The sequence below is a fragment of the Gadus morhua genome, chromosome 12, assembly GCF_902167405.1.
Source record: "Gadus morhua chromosome 12, gadMor3.0, whole genome shotgun sequence".
NCBI lineage: Eukaryota > Metazoa > Chordata > Actinopteri > Gadiformes > Gadidae > Gadus > Gadus morhua.
Window position 1 is genome coordinate 27,242,930 of NC_044059.1, and position 17,500 is coordinate 27,260,429.

A 17,500-nucleotide genomic window follows, 5' to 3' on the forward strand; every position below is an offset into this window, starting at 1 on the left:
GGGGTGGAATTCAACAGATTCCCAATAGTTACATAAGTTATCGGGCAAGGCTCAAATGTTCTACAAGTCACTTCAGATAAAAGTATCTGCTAAATGACTCAATAGTTCATCTCTTCTTTCCAAGGCTTATTTAGAATACAAAAGAGCAGAGGAAAAATCCTGAGAATAGATAGGCACTTAAATGGAAGGCACATGCTAATGGTGTGCAGCTCCTTCCTCTGGGCGGAGGGAGGAATCCCATAAAGCTAACTGTTGTATCGCTGCGGAGGCTAAATGTGGACGAAATGTTGCGGTTATGACACGGCTTTCATCTGGACTGTCTGCTGCCGTGAGTATGAGTCAAGTCTCCCGGCCCTCAAGGGGTGAGCGGCAGCTGACTCAAAGCTGTCGTGTGAGTTTGGTGCGTGTGTAAGTTTTGTGCATGCATGTGCGTTCTGAGAGCTTTGTGAGTGAGAGGTTGTGTGTGCGAGTTCGGTGTTTATGTGTATGAATTCAGGTGTGCGTAGGAGTCTGGTGTGCGTAGGAGTTCAGTGTGCGCGTGTGCGTGCGTCTCGCCATGAGGATTGGGGACATGAGAAACAGAAAGTCATAGAGAACAGAGAGGAGGAAGTGTGACACCTTAAAGGTTGTGTTCATGTGAACCAACTAGTCTATTTAGATCACGTGGAACAGTTTCGCATTATAGTCTCATTAACCATCCCCATCCTCTGGAACCATAAGGACGGAATTACAATCATCAAGCAGACATTTTTCATCATGACCAAAGAGCAAACAATTCTTCATCAGGAGCCTGCTGCGGACACATCTGTGGTTTCAGTGTTATTCATCACGTGTCCCGTGTGTATTTGTGCATGCACGCACGCACGCGCACAAACACACAACACACACGAACACACAACCCTGGAGATTTGACATTAAAAATAAACAGGTTGCGGTTCCTTTCTCCGAAAGCCTGTAGTCGCACGTGGATGATGTCAAGCACTCTTTGAGGGTTTTGACATAACTACAGCCAGGTTCACAAGGTTCATGTTTCCACGGTTCATGACCACTTTTCCTGGCATCGCCCTACAATGTCTGAACTCACCATGTTGACTCATGCCCTTCTTAAACTTCTAAGTACATCAAGGCAGTCATTGCGTGCAGCGATGGAATCCGACACCCGCAAATATCCAAAGGGAATAATCCTTGTGCAGAACTCATACGGTTATCATTTGAGAGTCCACAACTAGAGATGGTTTTGCTTAATTATCCATTGCAAAATAAACGCCATCTAGAATAAATTCACAGTAGTATTTGCGTCTTAGGGACTGATCAGCCACAGTACATATGAATATCTGCTGCCACCTATTGGCCACAAGGAGAATTGGTTGATAGTTTCTTTTTTTTTTTTAAAACAATGAAGACAAGAAGGTTGCATTTCATAAAGAATTTCAACCAGACAATAATCACATATTCTTCCAAATACATTTATTAGTAATTTTATCCACTGTACAAAGCAAGCAACGAGATCTTGCGGTTACCGACATGAACACGCCAGGGAAACAAAGATGGACTGCCTTCAGTTTCTCTAAACCAACATGAAAATGCACCTGAAACAACAAGAGAAAACGAGACAAACATCAGAAGGATCTCAGCATTCTGGGCACACAATTGACACATCATCTCTTGCTTTATAGAGCAATACAAACCTTTAAATGAAAACACATTGGTGAATATAATTAACATTCTATTAACATAATTAACATATTTTTCAATGTCGGAGATAAACTTCAGAGCAGAAAATGAATAAAATAAAAACGGAACATTGCCCCATTATCATTGTGCAAGAGCATCACTACACTATACGTATGCAGCTCAGACGTGTGTGGGACGCGGGGTCTCTGGCGTTGAGGGCCCCTACCAGGGTTCGGTCTACTCCAGGGCCTTGACGATGGCCTCGTTGGCGTCTATGCTGATCTGCACCGCGGCTTTGGCCATCTCGTCGACAGCAGCGGCCATCTCGGACTGGGCCTTCTCCAGGTTGGCCTTGGCCACCTGACGAAGAACATTTGGGTTTTCAATTGGGGGTACTGGGATCTCAAAGAGTGACAAAACATTTATATTTACATTAAGTGCATTTAGCAGACAGTTTTATCGAAAGCAACTTACAATTACAAAGTATATTTGTCAGAAGAAGGAGAAAATATAGCTCGGTACAGTAAGGATGTTCATAGAACAGAGCACTAACAATTATGAGGTGACCACATTCCCTGCATACAACAAAGATAGCTAGGATAGGATGCTACACAATGATAAGTACTATTTTTAAGTGCATGGACTTAGAATATACAATTCATCCATGCCAATCAATAGCCCTCAAATCACTTGGACCTGATGGTAGCTACAAGGAGAAGCTAATACATTAGATCACCGTTACAACTACAACGAAAGCAGCTATCCGGCTGGAACAGAAATCGCATAGTCCAAACAAGCTTGTTAAACCGCAGAACGTTATTCTGGCCTCTGTGAGCTTCATTTGTCACAGAAATTATTAGTAAGGCCAAATGCAGAGGCCATCTCTGAAAAATAACGTTTCGTTTTTTACTGGAGGTTAACTAATGGGTCTTCAAAAAAATGACAATGCATCCATACAGGACAATGTTTAAAATAGCTTTTAAATAGAACTAGACAATACATGAACCTCCTCATTCCCCAGACACACACCTCCTCATACCCCAGACACACCCAGAAAACAATCTCCCTTTCAACGGCCATATATATTGCACAGAGAAATTGATCACACATCAGCCGTTGGTTTTTCATTGACCACCCACCCCCCCCCCCCCCCCCCCCACCAGAGATGTATACCATTATCTCCCACTGGTCATACGGATCAATTAAACCAAGTGTACATTACGTATCCTGGACTGATGCATTGCTTTTAATGAATTTTATGGATCCAGTATCCATTACAAGTATTGCGTACCGAGTAAAGTCCACAAGTAACGGACCTTATTGTGCTTCACATCACAGCATCGATATCTCACCAAGAAAAAGACTGGGAAAGTAACGACGGCAAGTAGAAGTAATCCATATTGAACACGCATCACCGTATTGAACACGTGATATGCATCACCACACGGTTACACAATGCACCAGCGATGCGGCTGAACTGAACCACGGTTGTGAAGCAGCAGGACCCGCTGTGCTGAAACCACGTTAGCACGGCGCACGTTAGCACGGTCGCTAAAAGGCGGCGCGCCGAGGTCAAGTGGGGAACGAACCGGAAAAAAAACCCTGACGGAAAGCGCGAGCGTCACAAATCCGAACCGTGGTTTATTTTCCTGGCCTCTGAAAGCTTCATTTGTCACAGTAGTGATTAGAAAGGCAAAATGCCAAACATAGCTGTGAGTCAAAAGGTCATGCGGCAGGGGGCTGACCACTTCGCTGTAACTCAACTGTGACTGACCTTTCCCTGCTTATTAACAGTAGGGCTGCACAGGCCGGTGTTACCCAGGGTCTGAGAAAGACGAGGGCCAGTATAATCACGCCTTTTAACGCCACCCCAGTCAACTTGGCGGCGGCAACTCGCCCCGCTCAAGGTCAAGGAGAGAGACGCCGGCCTCCATGCCGCTGGATTATAATTGCATGGCAGAGTATTAACAAGACTGACATTTACACGTTGCCCTTTTTTTCTCCATCACACATCGGCTAGAACTTCTCTCACCGGGGACCTGATTCCAACAAGGGGGTCAACGCAGGGAGAATTAAAACTCCACAGTCAAATAGCTGTTTCTCACAGCAATAAATTACATCTCGTCACATAAATGTCATTAAAACCATACAATAAATTGCCTTACGTGCGGGCAATTGACATGCCTACAGTTCCCTTTAATTAGGTCACATTGCACAATATGCCATCAAAACGCAAGAGACGAGTTGTATCCTACAACAAGCCACCTGAATACAATGAAATGGACAATAAAAAAAGAAAGTAAAAATGTATTTCAACGTTATCCGTTCTGAAATTAAATAAAAGCATTGCATGTAGAAGCAGTAGGCCTACGCTGTGATCAAAACCAAGAGCCAGATCTTAAAAGTCAAGCAGGCTTATATAAAAAAGGCAAACCGCCAATCCCTGCGGCCCAGAGGGTCAGCAGGTTACAGGTCCGCAGTTCCTGAAGCCGTTTCCCATCGGCTACAAAAGTCCTCAATACTATTAAACCCAGTGGAGAAGCGTGTCCTGGGGCCGTTAGTCTCCGGCCTCAGTGAAGGAGGAGCGCCGGGATGGGGCGGCGCGTGTCGGAGATACTCACTGAGATGTCCAGCTGGTCGAGGGGCACGGCCTCCTCCGCCAGCAGCTGCACCGAGGAGTCAGCGTTGACCGTCACCGACCCGCTGCTCACTGCACACATTAACACCACGAGTAAAGGATTACTAGACCAGTAGTTAACTGTAAGTTAATGCTCACTGCGCACACATTAACACCACGAGTAAAGGATTACTAGACCAGTAGTTGACTGTAAGTTAATGCTCACTGCGCACACATTAACACCACGAGTAAAAGATTACTAGACCAGTAGTTAACTGTAAGTTAATGCTCACTGCGCACACATTAACACCACGAGTAAAGGATTACTAGACCAGTAGTTAACTGGTCATTAACTAAGTTAATGCTCACTGAACACACATTAACACCACGAGTAAAGGATTACTAGACCAGTAGTTAACTGTTCATTAACTAAGTTAATGCTCACTGAAGACACATTAACACCATGAGTACACGATCACTGGACCAGTAGTTAACTGTAAGTTAATGCTCACTGAACACACATTAACACCATGAGTAAAGGATTACTAGACCAGTAGTTAGAGTTAATTAACTAAGTTAATGCTTAATACTGCATGAATTAAGGTAAGTTATTGGTTAATTAATGTAAAATGCAAAAATAAATGAGGGAATATTTAGTAGAATGAAGCAATTGACAATGATAAAGGCCAGGGTAACCTAAGGCCAACCTAAAGGCCTTGGTTCTATCAGTATCTCTACTTTTTTTGACTAAATGTCATTTTGGGCATTTAGTGAGGTAGTGGTGTTGCATAACATGCCTCAATTGGAGAAAGCCTGTTTGACCGTTCTACCAACATATCTCTTAAAATCAGTCGAGGATTTGACCCATTTTTTAGTTAATTTGTACGCTAAAAAAAAGCAACTCAAAGATGCTCACAATCCTCAACCTCATTACTTCACTGCCCCCTGCTGGATGAGGTGCATATAAACGCACATCCAATGAGACAAATAATTTGAATACATGAACATACACAATAACATGAGTAGGGGGACGACAGGGGTGCTCCATAAACACTCCCAGTATGCACAGTGGTGAAATATTAGCCTGGTCAATAATGTGTACAAATACATATAAACATCTTCAGTGCTGGAGAATAGTCTGCCCTCACAGACGATGCATGCATGACAGTGTGAGTAGTACTGGCTGTACAGCGCTTCCAACATCAATGGAAAGTTATCCCAGAAAGACCAAAAGCTCACCAAAGTACTTAGCACCGACGCCTTCATCACTGTAGACCGTGACGACACCAGGCCTGAGCACCTGAAGGGTGGGCACGTGGGCTGGGAGGATACCGAACGCCCCGGTCAGGGTGGGCACATCCACCTGCTTTACACTCGCCCCCTGGAAGAACACCTGGAAGAGGGAGTGGGGGGTTAACCTCTGGATGGGTACAAGCGCATGATGATGGCCCTGATGTGTATTTATATTAAAAATATTATACACAAATACATACATCATTATATATGTCTACATACTTTATTTGTCATTCATTAGCAGCAAATGTGCATGTCATGCATCATTAAACGTTACATATCTAGTTTGAACGAAAGGGATCACTAAAGACGATGGCAGACCATGTGTTAAAAAGTCAAGGGCATTGCAGACGTTCACGCAGAGCATTATGTACACTTTCAAAGAATGACGTGGATGCAGAACTTAACATCGTTAACTAAACGCCAACTCGATTCAAAGGTCAAATGTTAAAATGAATGAGGGTATGAGTGTATACATCCAACAACACAAAAGCGGACTCCTGCAAAGCAGGCAGACCTAGGCCTTCAGCAACATTAGCCCGGGACACGCTACGATTCAACCACTTGTATTTGTGCTCAATATGCGTTTTGTTTGGAACTTTATAAGAGTTAAAGCGCCAATGACAAGTCAGAGTCAAGTTTGACATCTATCACGAGCGGCTAGGCTAACAAGCTATAAGCTACAAGCAATGAGACACGTCCGTCACAAATCCTCAATGACGGCAGAAACGCCGTGCAGAAATGTCAGCGGCACATGCATCATCAAGAAAGGCTGACGTCAAAGATAACGAAGTCAGGTGTGGTTATGTTGAACAGCACCGGTCGTTTTGTGTACAGAAAGTCATCCAGCTCCAGCTCCAGTTAGCTAGGCCTCAGAAGCCTCCCGTCTCCCCGTCCCTTCCTACCTGTGTCGGGGAGGCGAACGTGAAGGACATCTGGGGGCCTCCGGAGACAGCCTCGGCGTAGCAGCGGGCCTGCCTCAGCATGGGCGCGGAGCGACGGAGGAACCTGGCTGCCATCATACTGCGGGACAGACGGGTGTTAATAGGAGTAGAGGTGGACTGCGGGATCCCAACGTGAAGACAGTCGGTGTGTGCTTGCTAGGACAAGGACGTTGGTAACCTACCCACAATGCTTTACGGCTGTGTGTGGGTCATGCCGGATTGTGTAGTCTTTTCTTTTATAGCGCAACGCATGCCGGGAAATGTAGTACTGCTTTGCAAAAAACGTTTTTATATTCTTGGAGTGTATATTGTGTGCTCAATAACCATCAATATATGATTTCATTTCGATTAAAATAATATTTTTCTTGGAATTGTTATCCATTGTATCCATTATTATCAATTTTATTTTCTGCTCTTCTCTTCAAACAAACCAATAAAAAATAAAGAAATAAAGAAAAGAAAAATATTATGTCTCCTCCATTTCGGACACTTTGCGCTTCTTGGGGATACCGAAGATAGGTGGTAGAGTTCCTCTTGCTATCTCTCTGCCCGCCTCCGTTAAATGAGCAAACCGTCTGCAATGACACACACACACACACACACACACACACACACACACACACACACACACACACACACACACACACACACACACACACACACACACACACACACACACACACACACACACACACACACACACACACACACAAATAGTTTTTGTAGGTCATTGTTACGGTTGTGTTAATATTGGAATTCACAGCACATCTGCTTCAGAAGAACTATACCCTTCAGTATGGAGATTCTCCAACAAAGTGGAGCACCACCACTTCCTGAGATGTGTTATGTCATGCTGTGGAAGATAACAGTATATCAGTCAGAATTAACTTCCAAAGGCTGCAATGAGAGTGAGACTGTTTGTACTCGACTACATCATAATTTTAAATTAACTTTAGCCATTTCATTTTCGTATATTTTCCTTTATATATATTTGTTTGTATCTAGTATATTATTTGAAATTTGAAATAAGTTGCATGTAATTATAACTTTTATTTAAAGTGTCTGCTATCGTGGATAAATACGTTAGCTTATAGCAGTGGCGTCCCTAATTAAATAATATTCGGGATAAAGCCTTGGATGTTATTTATTAGCCCCGAATATGATATTTGGGAAAAGAATAAATAAAAATATTCATAAACAGTTATAAGTAGCCTAGTCTAGATAGACATAGTCCTTCTGGCAAGAGAATAAACAACAACCTGTTTATCACCTCAAGTGTATTAACCTATCATATCCCCAGTCAGATCTGTGCGAGTGTGTGTGTGTGTGTGTGTGTGTGTGTGTGTGTGTGTGTGTGTGTGTGTGTGTGTGTGTGTGTGTGTGTGTGTGTGTGTGGGGGGGGGGGGGGGGGGGGGGGGGGGGGGGGGGGGGCTGCCAGGTGGTTTTCTTAATTAGTTAATTGGTTGCATCTGGTGCGTTTCACTTGAAAGGGAGCCGGACAGTACATTTGTTTGTTGTGCTGTTTTGTTGAGGACTTACTTAACATCTCTTCCAGTTTCACAGGTTAAAGACTTTTTGAAGTAAAGAGGAGCATCTCATCTGAACCTGATGTGAGTGTGGCAAAGCACAACTGACGTGACTTGTATGTTGAATATAAATCAATGATAATGTGAGAAGGAAATCTGGGATTTTGGTGGTTTAACTCTCATTTGAAATTTGGACCATGAGTAAACTGTTCCTTCCTTCAAAGGTCTATCATGGATATTTAACTGCAGTTCTGTGAGTATCCCAACTTAACCATGAAGCATATCTGCAAACTGTAAGTCATTAATTTCTCATTACTCTTGGGCACATTGATGCATTTTGGCTTCCTGGTGAGTTAACCTGTTACCTGAAGGTTGATCTGAGTATTAAGGATGTTTTATTGGTTCATGGGTTACTTAGGTGTTTGGTTTATGATGGTATTAATGATTTGTTAAAATGGTTACAGGCTCCAAGTTATTGTTGTAAGCTTGAGTAATGGGTTGGGTTCTGATATCTTCAGTCTTCTTTCATTCTACTCTCCTGAGCTCTGCATCTTCATCACATGAGTGTTCTTTTACATTAGGCTGGGTGTTGTCTGAATGAGCAGAGGTGCATACTGGGATACAGAGCTGTCTCGAGTCTACAGGTCCGTAGACACGCCCCCGCAGGGGAAACCGAGTGTTTGAGAAACTGTCGTGACGTCAGTTACATGGACTGGAATGTTCTTAAAGATGGAGACATGGATTCAGAAGGAGAAACACCAGGGGGAGATGAGGGGGCTCTTCATCACAACGACTAAAACACAACTTCAGTCTGACACAGAGAACCATGGAACACATTCAACAGTCCCCTCCAGGCATCGTGACTCCTCAGGAACAGTTTCATTTTCAAGAAGGTCTTATTTGGGGCCATCCCCATATGGATCCTGCTCCTCAAGAGCCACCCCCCTCCACTGGGTGGTATTTTGAACAGATGACCTCCTTCCTGTCCTCAGGCTGACTAAAGCTGCACTGTTTGCATCTGTGAAGGCCCCTCATTCAGGAAACAACTGGACTACAAAGACATGACTTCAGAGATGTTGAATCAACCTGGGACACATTTTGGACGCCAAGCATAATCCATCACCAATGTGGGACGCCACTGAAGAATGTTGTACATCATTTACGTTTCTGGAGACATTGGTTGTTCTGTTATGGGTGCCCTGGCAGGAGAGCTGGGGGGGGGGGGGGTGATGGAATGTTATTTGCTATGAGGTTTTTAACCTGCTTGATTGTTTGGCCTTTTATGGCTCAGTGGTGTGTGTGTGTGTGTTTGGGTTTGACATGAGATGGAAGATTTTTTAGCATAGCTAGGGTTTTACTGTGCGTGTGTCTCCCACTCACACTTGGCATGGGGTTCTACGTGCCTGTCCTGGGTTCCATGTGTGTGTGTCCGGCTTGCTTTGACAGTGATAATATTCATACGGGGGTCTGTGTGATTGGCTTGGGATATTGGAATGGTCAACTAAATCATAGCTGATGGACGGCCACACGTTTACTTAAGGGCCTCCAGTAGACCTGAAGAGCCCTGAGCGACGCTCCGGAGCGAGATCCAACACACTGGGCAGGAAGGAGAGTATCCAACTCAAGTGTAAAAGGATGCAAGTGGCGTGTTCAGATCAGTGACTTCAAACTAGGACTACACCAATCAGGATCAATGGAGGATGGACACCAAAAGGAATTTCACAAGGAGAGTCTGACGTTGGAAAGGGACCCAAATGGATATTCAAGATGACCTTCAGACCTGTAATGAGACGGCTCTTCCTACCTGGCTGGATTGATGGAGAGCCCTGTGGATCTTGTCTTGCTCTCAGTTGCACGTCTTCTCATGCTGAACTGTATTTGTTTCTGACAGGACTAGCTGAACGATTGGTTCCCTTAAATCAGAACCAATCCGGGAACTCCAGCTAGTGCGCTCTTCGAGCTGAAGTTGTGCTCTTCAGCTGAGGAGGTAAGGAAACCTTCACTGGGGCTTCAAGGTGTAAAGAGGAGAGTGTTTCAAAGTGTTCCATGGTACTCTGATGAAGACCGTTGTGTTCCACTGGCTGCGAGGAAGAACCCACACATCTTCCTCTTGGCCTTTCTCCTCTGAGAATCCTGGCACCATCTTGAAGGATATTCCAGCTCATGTAACTGATGTCACGATAGATTCTCAAATACTTGGTTTCTCCTGAGGGGCGTGTCTATGGAGCTGAAGACTTCCGACAGCACTGTATCCCAGCATGCATCTCTGCTCACTCGGACCACACCCCCATGTGTAGGATGCAACACTCTAGTGATGGAGATGTAGAGTTTTATAAGTAACGAGGGAGCAGACTAAGGTGTTTAGAACACAATGGAATGTCAAGTCTGTAAATCTTTAAACCATGAAGATGGTTGGATAGTTCAGGAATTGGGCTTATTTTTATTATGGGCAGTCCTTTCACTCAGATGCCCACTTCTCACTGGAGCTGTACATGTGTTGGCTGGCTGGCATGATTTGCTGTTGGTGATGAGGTGGTCAGGGTGACGTTGCAGAGCTATGGTCGGCTCTCTGTGAGGTCAACGTTTAGATTTGCTCTGTATGGTTTGTACCCTGATTAATCTAGATAATTGTAAAATGTAGACAGTTTTGTATTGAATGATTTTAGGTTAAAAGTTGTTGTGGGACATACATGGTAGTTTGGTTCTTCGTATGGTTTTGAGTGATATAACTTGTACACACTGGGTGCATAATAATAATGTAAAGGTACACTGAATAGTATTAATGACCAACAGCAACAAACAGATCTCCTCAAGGTAAGTCTGTTGGCTGTGTTTTAATGAAGACCATCGCTGGACTTCAGGATCTTCCTCCGTTCAGCTCAAGGTGAGGCGCTGGTTCTGTTTTCTTTTGTTGGTTCCGGCCGGAATGTTCGGATTCCAGTCGGACGGTTTGTGCTTCCCGCCGTGGAAGGTTCTGTGTGCAGTCACTTGATTTAGTCCCAATGGTTAGAATAGAACATTGTAGTCTTGACAACCATAAGAAACCACCTGGCATTTAGTTGGACGGGAGTCCCCTGAGGGAATCTGGCGGAACGTTCTGGATTGTATTTGCGAAACCTCGAGCGGTTGCCAACGGAAACTATTTTTCAGTCGGTTTCCATTGGGAATTGTTGCCCCTATCTTAAACAACTAAAGTTTGATATTAAATACATACTGACACGTACGTCGTACAATATGTTGATCATTTCCGATGGTTGCGCCGTAGTACTCTTAACCACGATGACGTTGCGGGACTCTCACTGCGTACAAAACGGCGTTCTACTTGCGGGCCCATTTTTGACATCAAGGTCGAAGATAATTTGACATTTCTTCAACGGAACCCAGCACCTGAATATGGCTGAGTATATTTGATTTAATATCGATACTGCTTAGTGTTCTTTGTTACTTCAGCTTTTGTACGTTCTAAATATCTGCTGTCATTAATTGCCACAGAAGTTAAACCATACCCAATGGAATGAAGTTAAACAACGACTTTGGTGCAGAGCTAACAACTGGATAATATAAAAGCTAAAATAATGGCCGTCATTCCCACATGTTACAGTAGAAGATACTCTAGAACTGTACAAGGTTAAAAAAGTAACATGTAGTTTGTCCCAAGGTGTCTGCCTCCTCACCCAGAGCCAGACCTCCACCTCCTCACCCAGAGCCAGACCTCCACCTCCTCACCCAGAGCCAGACCTACACCTCCTCACCCAGAGCCAGACCTCCACCTCCTGTCAGAAGTCCTCCAGAACAGGTCAGTGCTCTGTGTGAGTAGAGTCTTCTCAGGTCAGTTTCAATGCATGGCCTGAACCACTTCTTTAAACTTGTGGACTGCTCTGTCTTCATTCTCAAAAATGGGATGCTCATGTCTGGTGTCGAGTCTTTTCTGGCCTTGAGTTATAAAATAATAGTTCAATTAATTGTGTAACTTGGTTTCAGAAGAGTCAAATAAGTTTATTGTTGGGCAAATGCTGATTTAATCCTGCTGCTGTAGCTGAAAGGGGAGGCTGAGAGGCTGGGGACCGGAGGCTTGTGGTGCCAGGGTGGACCGGAGACTGAGGCTGGAGACCAGGGGCCTGCAGCACCGGACCAGAGGGTAACCATCACCAAGCTGATCTGAAACACTAAAATCCATGGTAATTTAGGTCTGGTTTTGATCATCTTATGACTTTAAATCTGTGCCAAGCTGTGAGTTAATTCATACGGGGGTTATGCAAGAGTCATATGAGCCAATAATGTTACTAGTGCTGCTACGACCGTAGTGGATGAATTGCTGAACGCGACAATCTGCAGATGTTGTCTAATTTAAGTGTTTAAATTTGTCTTCCATTTTACAAGTGAACCTCAGATGCAGGAGGTGGGGTGTGTTGCGTCCCCAGGTGATTTACTGCTGAGACCAACTGTGTTTGAAACCAGACCAGGAATCCATGGCTGAAGGAGGTGATGGAGGAGCCGTGCTGATGGAGGGGCCCTGCTGAAGGCCCTGGGCTGGTGGAGGAGCTGGTGGAGGGCCTGCCTGGTGAATGACGTCTGTCGTGAGGTAGATGGAGCTTGACTCTGAAGTGATCATCACACTCACTGCCACTTCTCGTAGAATACTGCTACCACAAACTACCGGCGTTTGTACCATATATACCAGACGACTACATCTGTTTTACCACATGTTGAAGCAAGACTTCCGCAGTTTGTTCCAGACCAGGACTCTGTCTGAGGCGAGCTGCTGGAGGAGCTGAGACGCTGGAGGACGACTAGGAATCGTCCAACAAGGATTCCTCGTAAGTTTGTATTTACTTACATGGTTGACTAAAAGGGCAAAATACAGCTGTTACTTTGACATGTGTTAACCAACTACCGCTGTGTTTTCTTACTAGAACGTGTTTCTGGAGCGGAGGCGAGCTGGTAGGGGAGCCGTGAATCTGGAGGATGACCATCACTCTACCAACAAGGATTGTAAGTTTGTATTAACCAAACAAACTGGAAATAAAGGGCTTAAAAATAAGACAAACTACATGTTTGTTACCAGACTTTAGGGCCAGACTCGCGCTGTTTGTTCCAGACCAGGACTCTGGCTGAGGAGAGCTGATGGAGGAGCCAAGACTCTGGAGGACGGCATCACTCCACCAACCAGGATCCTCGTAAGTTTGCCTTAAATAAACAGTGGACTTGTTGTAACGCAGGATTAGTTTACTGCTTAGTGTTCTTTGTTACTTCAGCTTTTGTACATTCTAAATATCTGCTGTCATTAATTGCCACAGAAGTTAAACCATACCCAATGGAATGAAGGTAAACAATGACTTTGGTGCAAAGTTAACAACTGGATAATATAAAAGCAAAAATAATGGCCGTCGTTCCCACATGTTACAGTAGAAGATACTCTAGAACTGTACAAGGTTAAAAAAGTAACATGTAGTTTGTCCCATGTTGTCTGCCTCCTCACCCAGAGCAAGACCTCCACCTCCTCACCCAGAGCAAGACCTCCACCTCCTCACCCAGAGCCAGACCTCCACCTCCTCACCCAGAGCCAGACCTCCACCTCCTCACCCAGAGCCAGACCTCCACCTCCTCACCCAGAGCCAGACCTCCACCTCTTGTCAGAAGTCCTCCAGTACAGGTCAGTGCTCTGTGTGTGAGTAGAGTCTTCTCAGGTCAGTTTCAATGCATGGCCTGAACCACTTTAAACTTGTGGACTGCTGTCTTCATTCCTAAAAACGGGATGCTCATGTCTGGTGTCAAGTCTTTTCTGGCCTTGAGTTATAAAATAATAGTTCAATTAATTGTGTAACTTGGTTTCAGAAGTCAAATAAGTTTATTGTTGGGCAAATGCTGATTTAATCCTGCTGCTGTAGCTGAAAGGGGAGGCTGAGAGGCTGGGGACCGGAGGCTTGTGGTGCCAGGGTGGACCGGAGACTGAGGCTGGAGACCAGGGGCCTGCAGCACCGGACCAGAGGGTAACCATCACCAACCTCATCTGAAACACTAAAATCCACGGTAATTTAGGTCTGGTTTTGATCATCTTATGACTTTAAATCTGTGCCAAGCTGTGAGTTAATTCATATGGGGGTTATGTAAGAGTCATATGAGCCAATAATGTTACTAGTGCTGCTACGACCGTAGTGGATGAATTGCTGAACGCGACAATCTGCAGATGTTGTCTAATTTAAGTGTTTAAATTTGTCTTCCATTTTACAAGTGAACCTCAGATGCAGGAGGTGGGGTGTGTTGCGTCCCCAGGTGGTTTACTGCTGAGACCAACTGTGTTTGAAACCAGACCAGGAATCCATGGCTGAAAGAGGTGATGGAGGAGCCGTGCTGATGGAGGGGCCCTGCTGAAGGCCCTGGGCTGGTGGAGGAGCTGGTGGAGGGCCTGCCTGGTGAATGACGTCTGTCGTGGGGTAGATGGAGCTTGACTCTGAAGTGATCATCACACTCACTGCCACTTCTCGTAGAATACTGCTACCACAAACTACCGGCGTTTGTACCATATATACCAGACGACTACATCTGTTTTACCACATGTTGAAGCAAGACTTCCGCTGTTTGTTTCCAGACCAGGACTCTGTCTGAGGAGAGCTGCTGGAGGAGCTGAGATGCTGGAGGACGACTAGGAATCGACCAACAAGGATTCCTCGTAAGTTTGTATTTCCTTACATGGTTGACTTAAAGGGCAAAATACAGCTGTTACTTTGACATGCGTTAACCAACTACCTGTTTTCTTACTAGAACGTGTTTCTGGAGCGGAGGCGAGCTGGTAGGGGAGCCGTGAATCTGGAGGATGACCATCACTCTACCAACAAGGATTGTAAGTTTGTATTAACCAAACAAACTGGAAATAAAGAGCTTAAAAATAAGACAAACTACATGTTTGTTACCAGACTTTAGGGCCAGACTCGCGCTGTTTGTTCCAGACCAGGACTCTGGCTGAGGAGAGCTGATGGAGGAGCCAAGACTCTGGAGGACGGCATCACTCCACCAACCAGGATCCTCGTAAGTTTGCCTAAAATAAACAGTGGACTTGTTGTAACGCAGGATTAGTTTGTCCAGTACAAGTTAAGGCATACTATTGTGGTTGTTTACCAGACAGACTACAGCTGCTACTTTGTTACGCGCCATTAGAGCCCAACTACTCCTGTGTTTGTGACCTTACATTAGAGACAAACTACTACTGTGTTTGTTACCTGATATTAGAGCAAAGTACTCCTGTGTTTGTTACCTTACATTCGAGACAAACTACTACTGTGTTTGTTACCTTACATTAGAGCCACACTACTACTGTGTTTGTTAACTTACATTAGAGACAAATTACGTTTGTAACACCAGACCAGGAATCTCGAGGACTGATGGAGAAGCCATACATCTGGAAGGCAAAACCTGAGGACCACCAGGACTCTACCATCAAGGATTCCTCATAAATGTGCATTATCTGGAAATAGTGGACTAGGTAGGGGGTTTGGGGTTCAACTCTCAAAGCAATGGTGCCGGGTTCAAGTCCTCAGAATACAGTGATGCGTCCTTGAGCAAGGCGCCCTAAAGCCTGCCTGCTCCTTAATGACTTATCTTTGGTTCAGATAATGTTGCATCTTTTGAATATTGAACCTAATCATTGTCCTTGTTTGGTCCGGGCAGACACACCTGAGCTGAACCTCACCTGATCCTGTTTGGTCGGGCCTGATCCTGACATCCTGCTGGTCCCGTCTCCTCAGTTCATCTGCGCCTCGTCCTCCAGAAGACCTGCTGAACTCAGCAGTCTGAGGCTGATGGATCAATGACCTCCAGTGGGAGTGATCTTCTTGACCCCACATGTAACCGTGTGCTTCCACACGCCTTTCCCTCACGTCTGTCACTAACCTCACTACTTCACTACTCTCTACTGCTTCCTCTTTTCTTCCTTCTCTGTGGTTCGAACCTTTACATGGAAGGCGCGTCTTCCTGCCCTCAGAGGGTTCAGCGTTAGGGTTGAGAGTCAGGGTTTAGAGTCAGGGACAGAGCTGGTCAGGGAGAACTGCTTTTACACAAACCTCTTCACTTGCTTTCGGAATGGTGGTGACATTTTGAAAAGATGCAGTTGGGAAAATGTTTTCCTCTGCTTTCCTTTACAAAATTGTATTAAACTTCTGTCAAGTGTTTTTGTTCATATATTAAAATCCCACATTGACTACATGTTTGTTGCGGTTCATTTAATTGTCCTTTAACTTGGTTAATGTCAAGCTAAACTCCTGCAATACATTGAATATACATGATTGTTATTCTGCAATGCTCACATAGCCCATTTTGTAAAAATATGAAACCTCCATATTACTACAAAATTCAAGCCTATTCATGTATTTAAAAATGTACATACTGCCCCGCAGGCCATTCTCTGCTACTACAACACGTTCAATCCACCCACCCGTCTCACATCAATGTACTATAGCTACCTTGGTTCAAACGGAAAATGTAGTTTGGTGTGAGACTGTTGTCCAGCAGAGGGAGCTGTCATACATATTTTGTCATACATATTTATAAGTACTAGCCTAGTCTAGATAGTCCTTCTGGCAAGAGAATAAACAGTTTAAAAACATAATCTTTTTACCACCTCAAGTAACCGATCCTATCCCCAGTCAGATGTGTGTAAGTCTGTCTCACTTGTGTTCATTTTACTCTGAAATAACTTGAATGGAACTTTAGACATTTTGGGATAAGCAGCACAGCAGTCGGGTAGCTATTTTAAGCTATAATAAACTGCGAATTTTGTTTATTTAGGTGAAGCCTTATGAAAAAAAATTCATGCAAAATAAAGCATAGAAATCATTTTGGCATTTTCATTTTCCGTCTGGGCTAAGCCCCGGATGTTTATGAAACCTAGAAACACCCCTGGCTTAAGGAGTGGACCCAGCAAATACTCATTTCACAAATGCATGTTTTTGCAATCACAATTAGGTTGTTTCAGTCAATAGCCTGTGACGTCAGTGGGGATGGCAAGTGGAATCACGTGACAGTACTTGGACGTTGGATGTCCATGTCCTACAAGCAGCAGCGAGATATAGCATTTATCCGTCACCCGGCCGCCACAGTTGATCTGCATGCAGTAAACACGGCTATAGTATGAATAAAAATGTTATTAATATTTGAACTGATTCCCTTTGTGTGATAAGGAATAGGCCTACATATAGGATTCAAGATTGGCATTGACTTGCAAACAGTATTAACTAGAAGCGACAATAATTGTACATTACCAGCGGATGGCGCAAGAACATAGCCTGAGAGACAACGCTTTTCGACATTGTACATTCTCATGCACTTGCCATTCGTCAAAACGACTACAATTTTATTAAATCTTGAATCTCCTAATGGGAGATCCTACTTCATGTGCAATATGTCTTATTCATGGCCTATGCACTTTGTTTGTCCCTATCTGTAGGCCTGTC

General features: G+C 44.4%; 1 protein-coding gene across 1 annotated transcript; it reads right to left on the bottom strand.

Annotated features, from left to right (window-relative positions):
• Positions 1-1,445: 1,445 nt before the first annotated feature.
• On the bottom strand, positions 1,446-6,755 carry atp5f1d (ATP synthase F1 subunit delta). Its single transcript, XM_030373217.1, has 5 exons — positions 6,490-6,755; positions 5,531-5,684; positions 4,296-4,384; positions 1,901-2,034; positions 1,446-1,589 (listed from the first exon to the last, which is right to left on the bottom strand). Exons 1-4 carry the CDS (start codon positions 6,604-6,606, stop codon positions 1,912-1,914), a joined length of 483 nt encoding a protein of 160 aa, XP_030229077.1. The 5' UTR covers positions 6,607-6,755; the 3' UTR covers positions 1,446-1,589; positions 1,901-1,911.
• Positions 6,756-17,500: the final 10,745 nt, after the last annotated feature.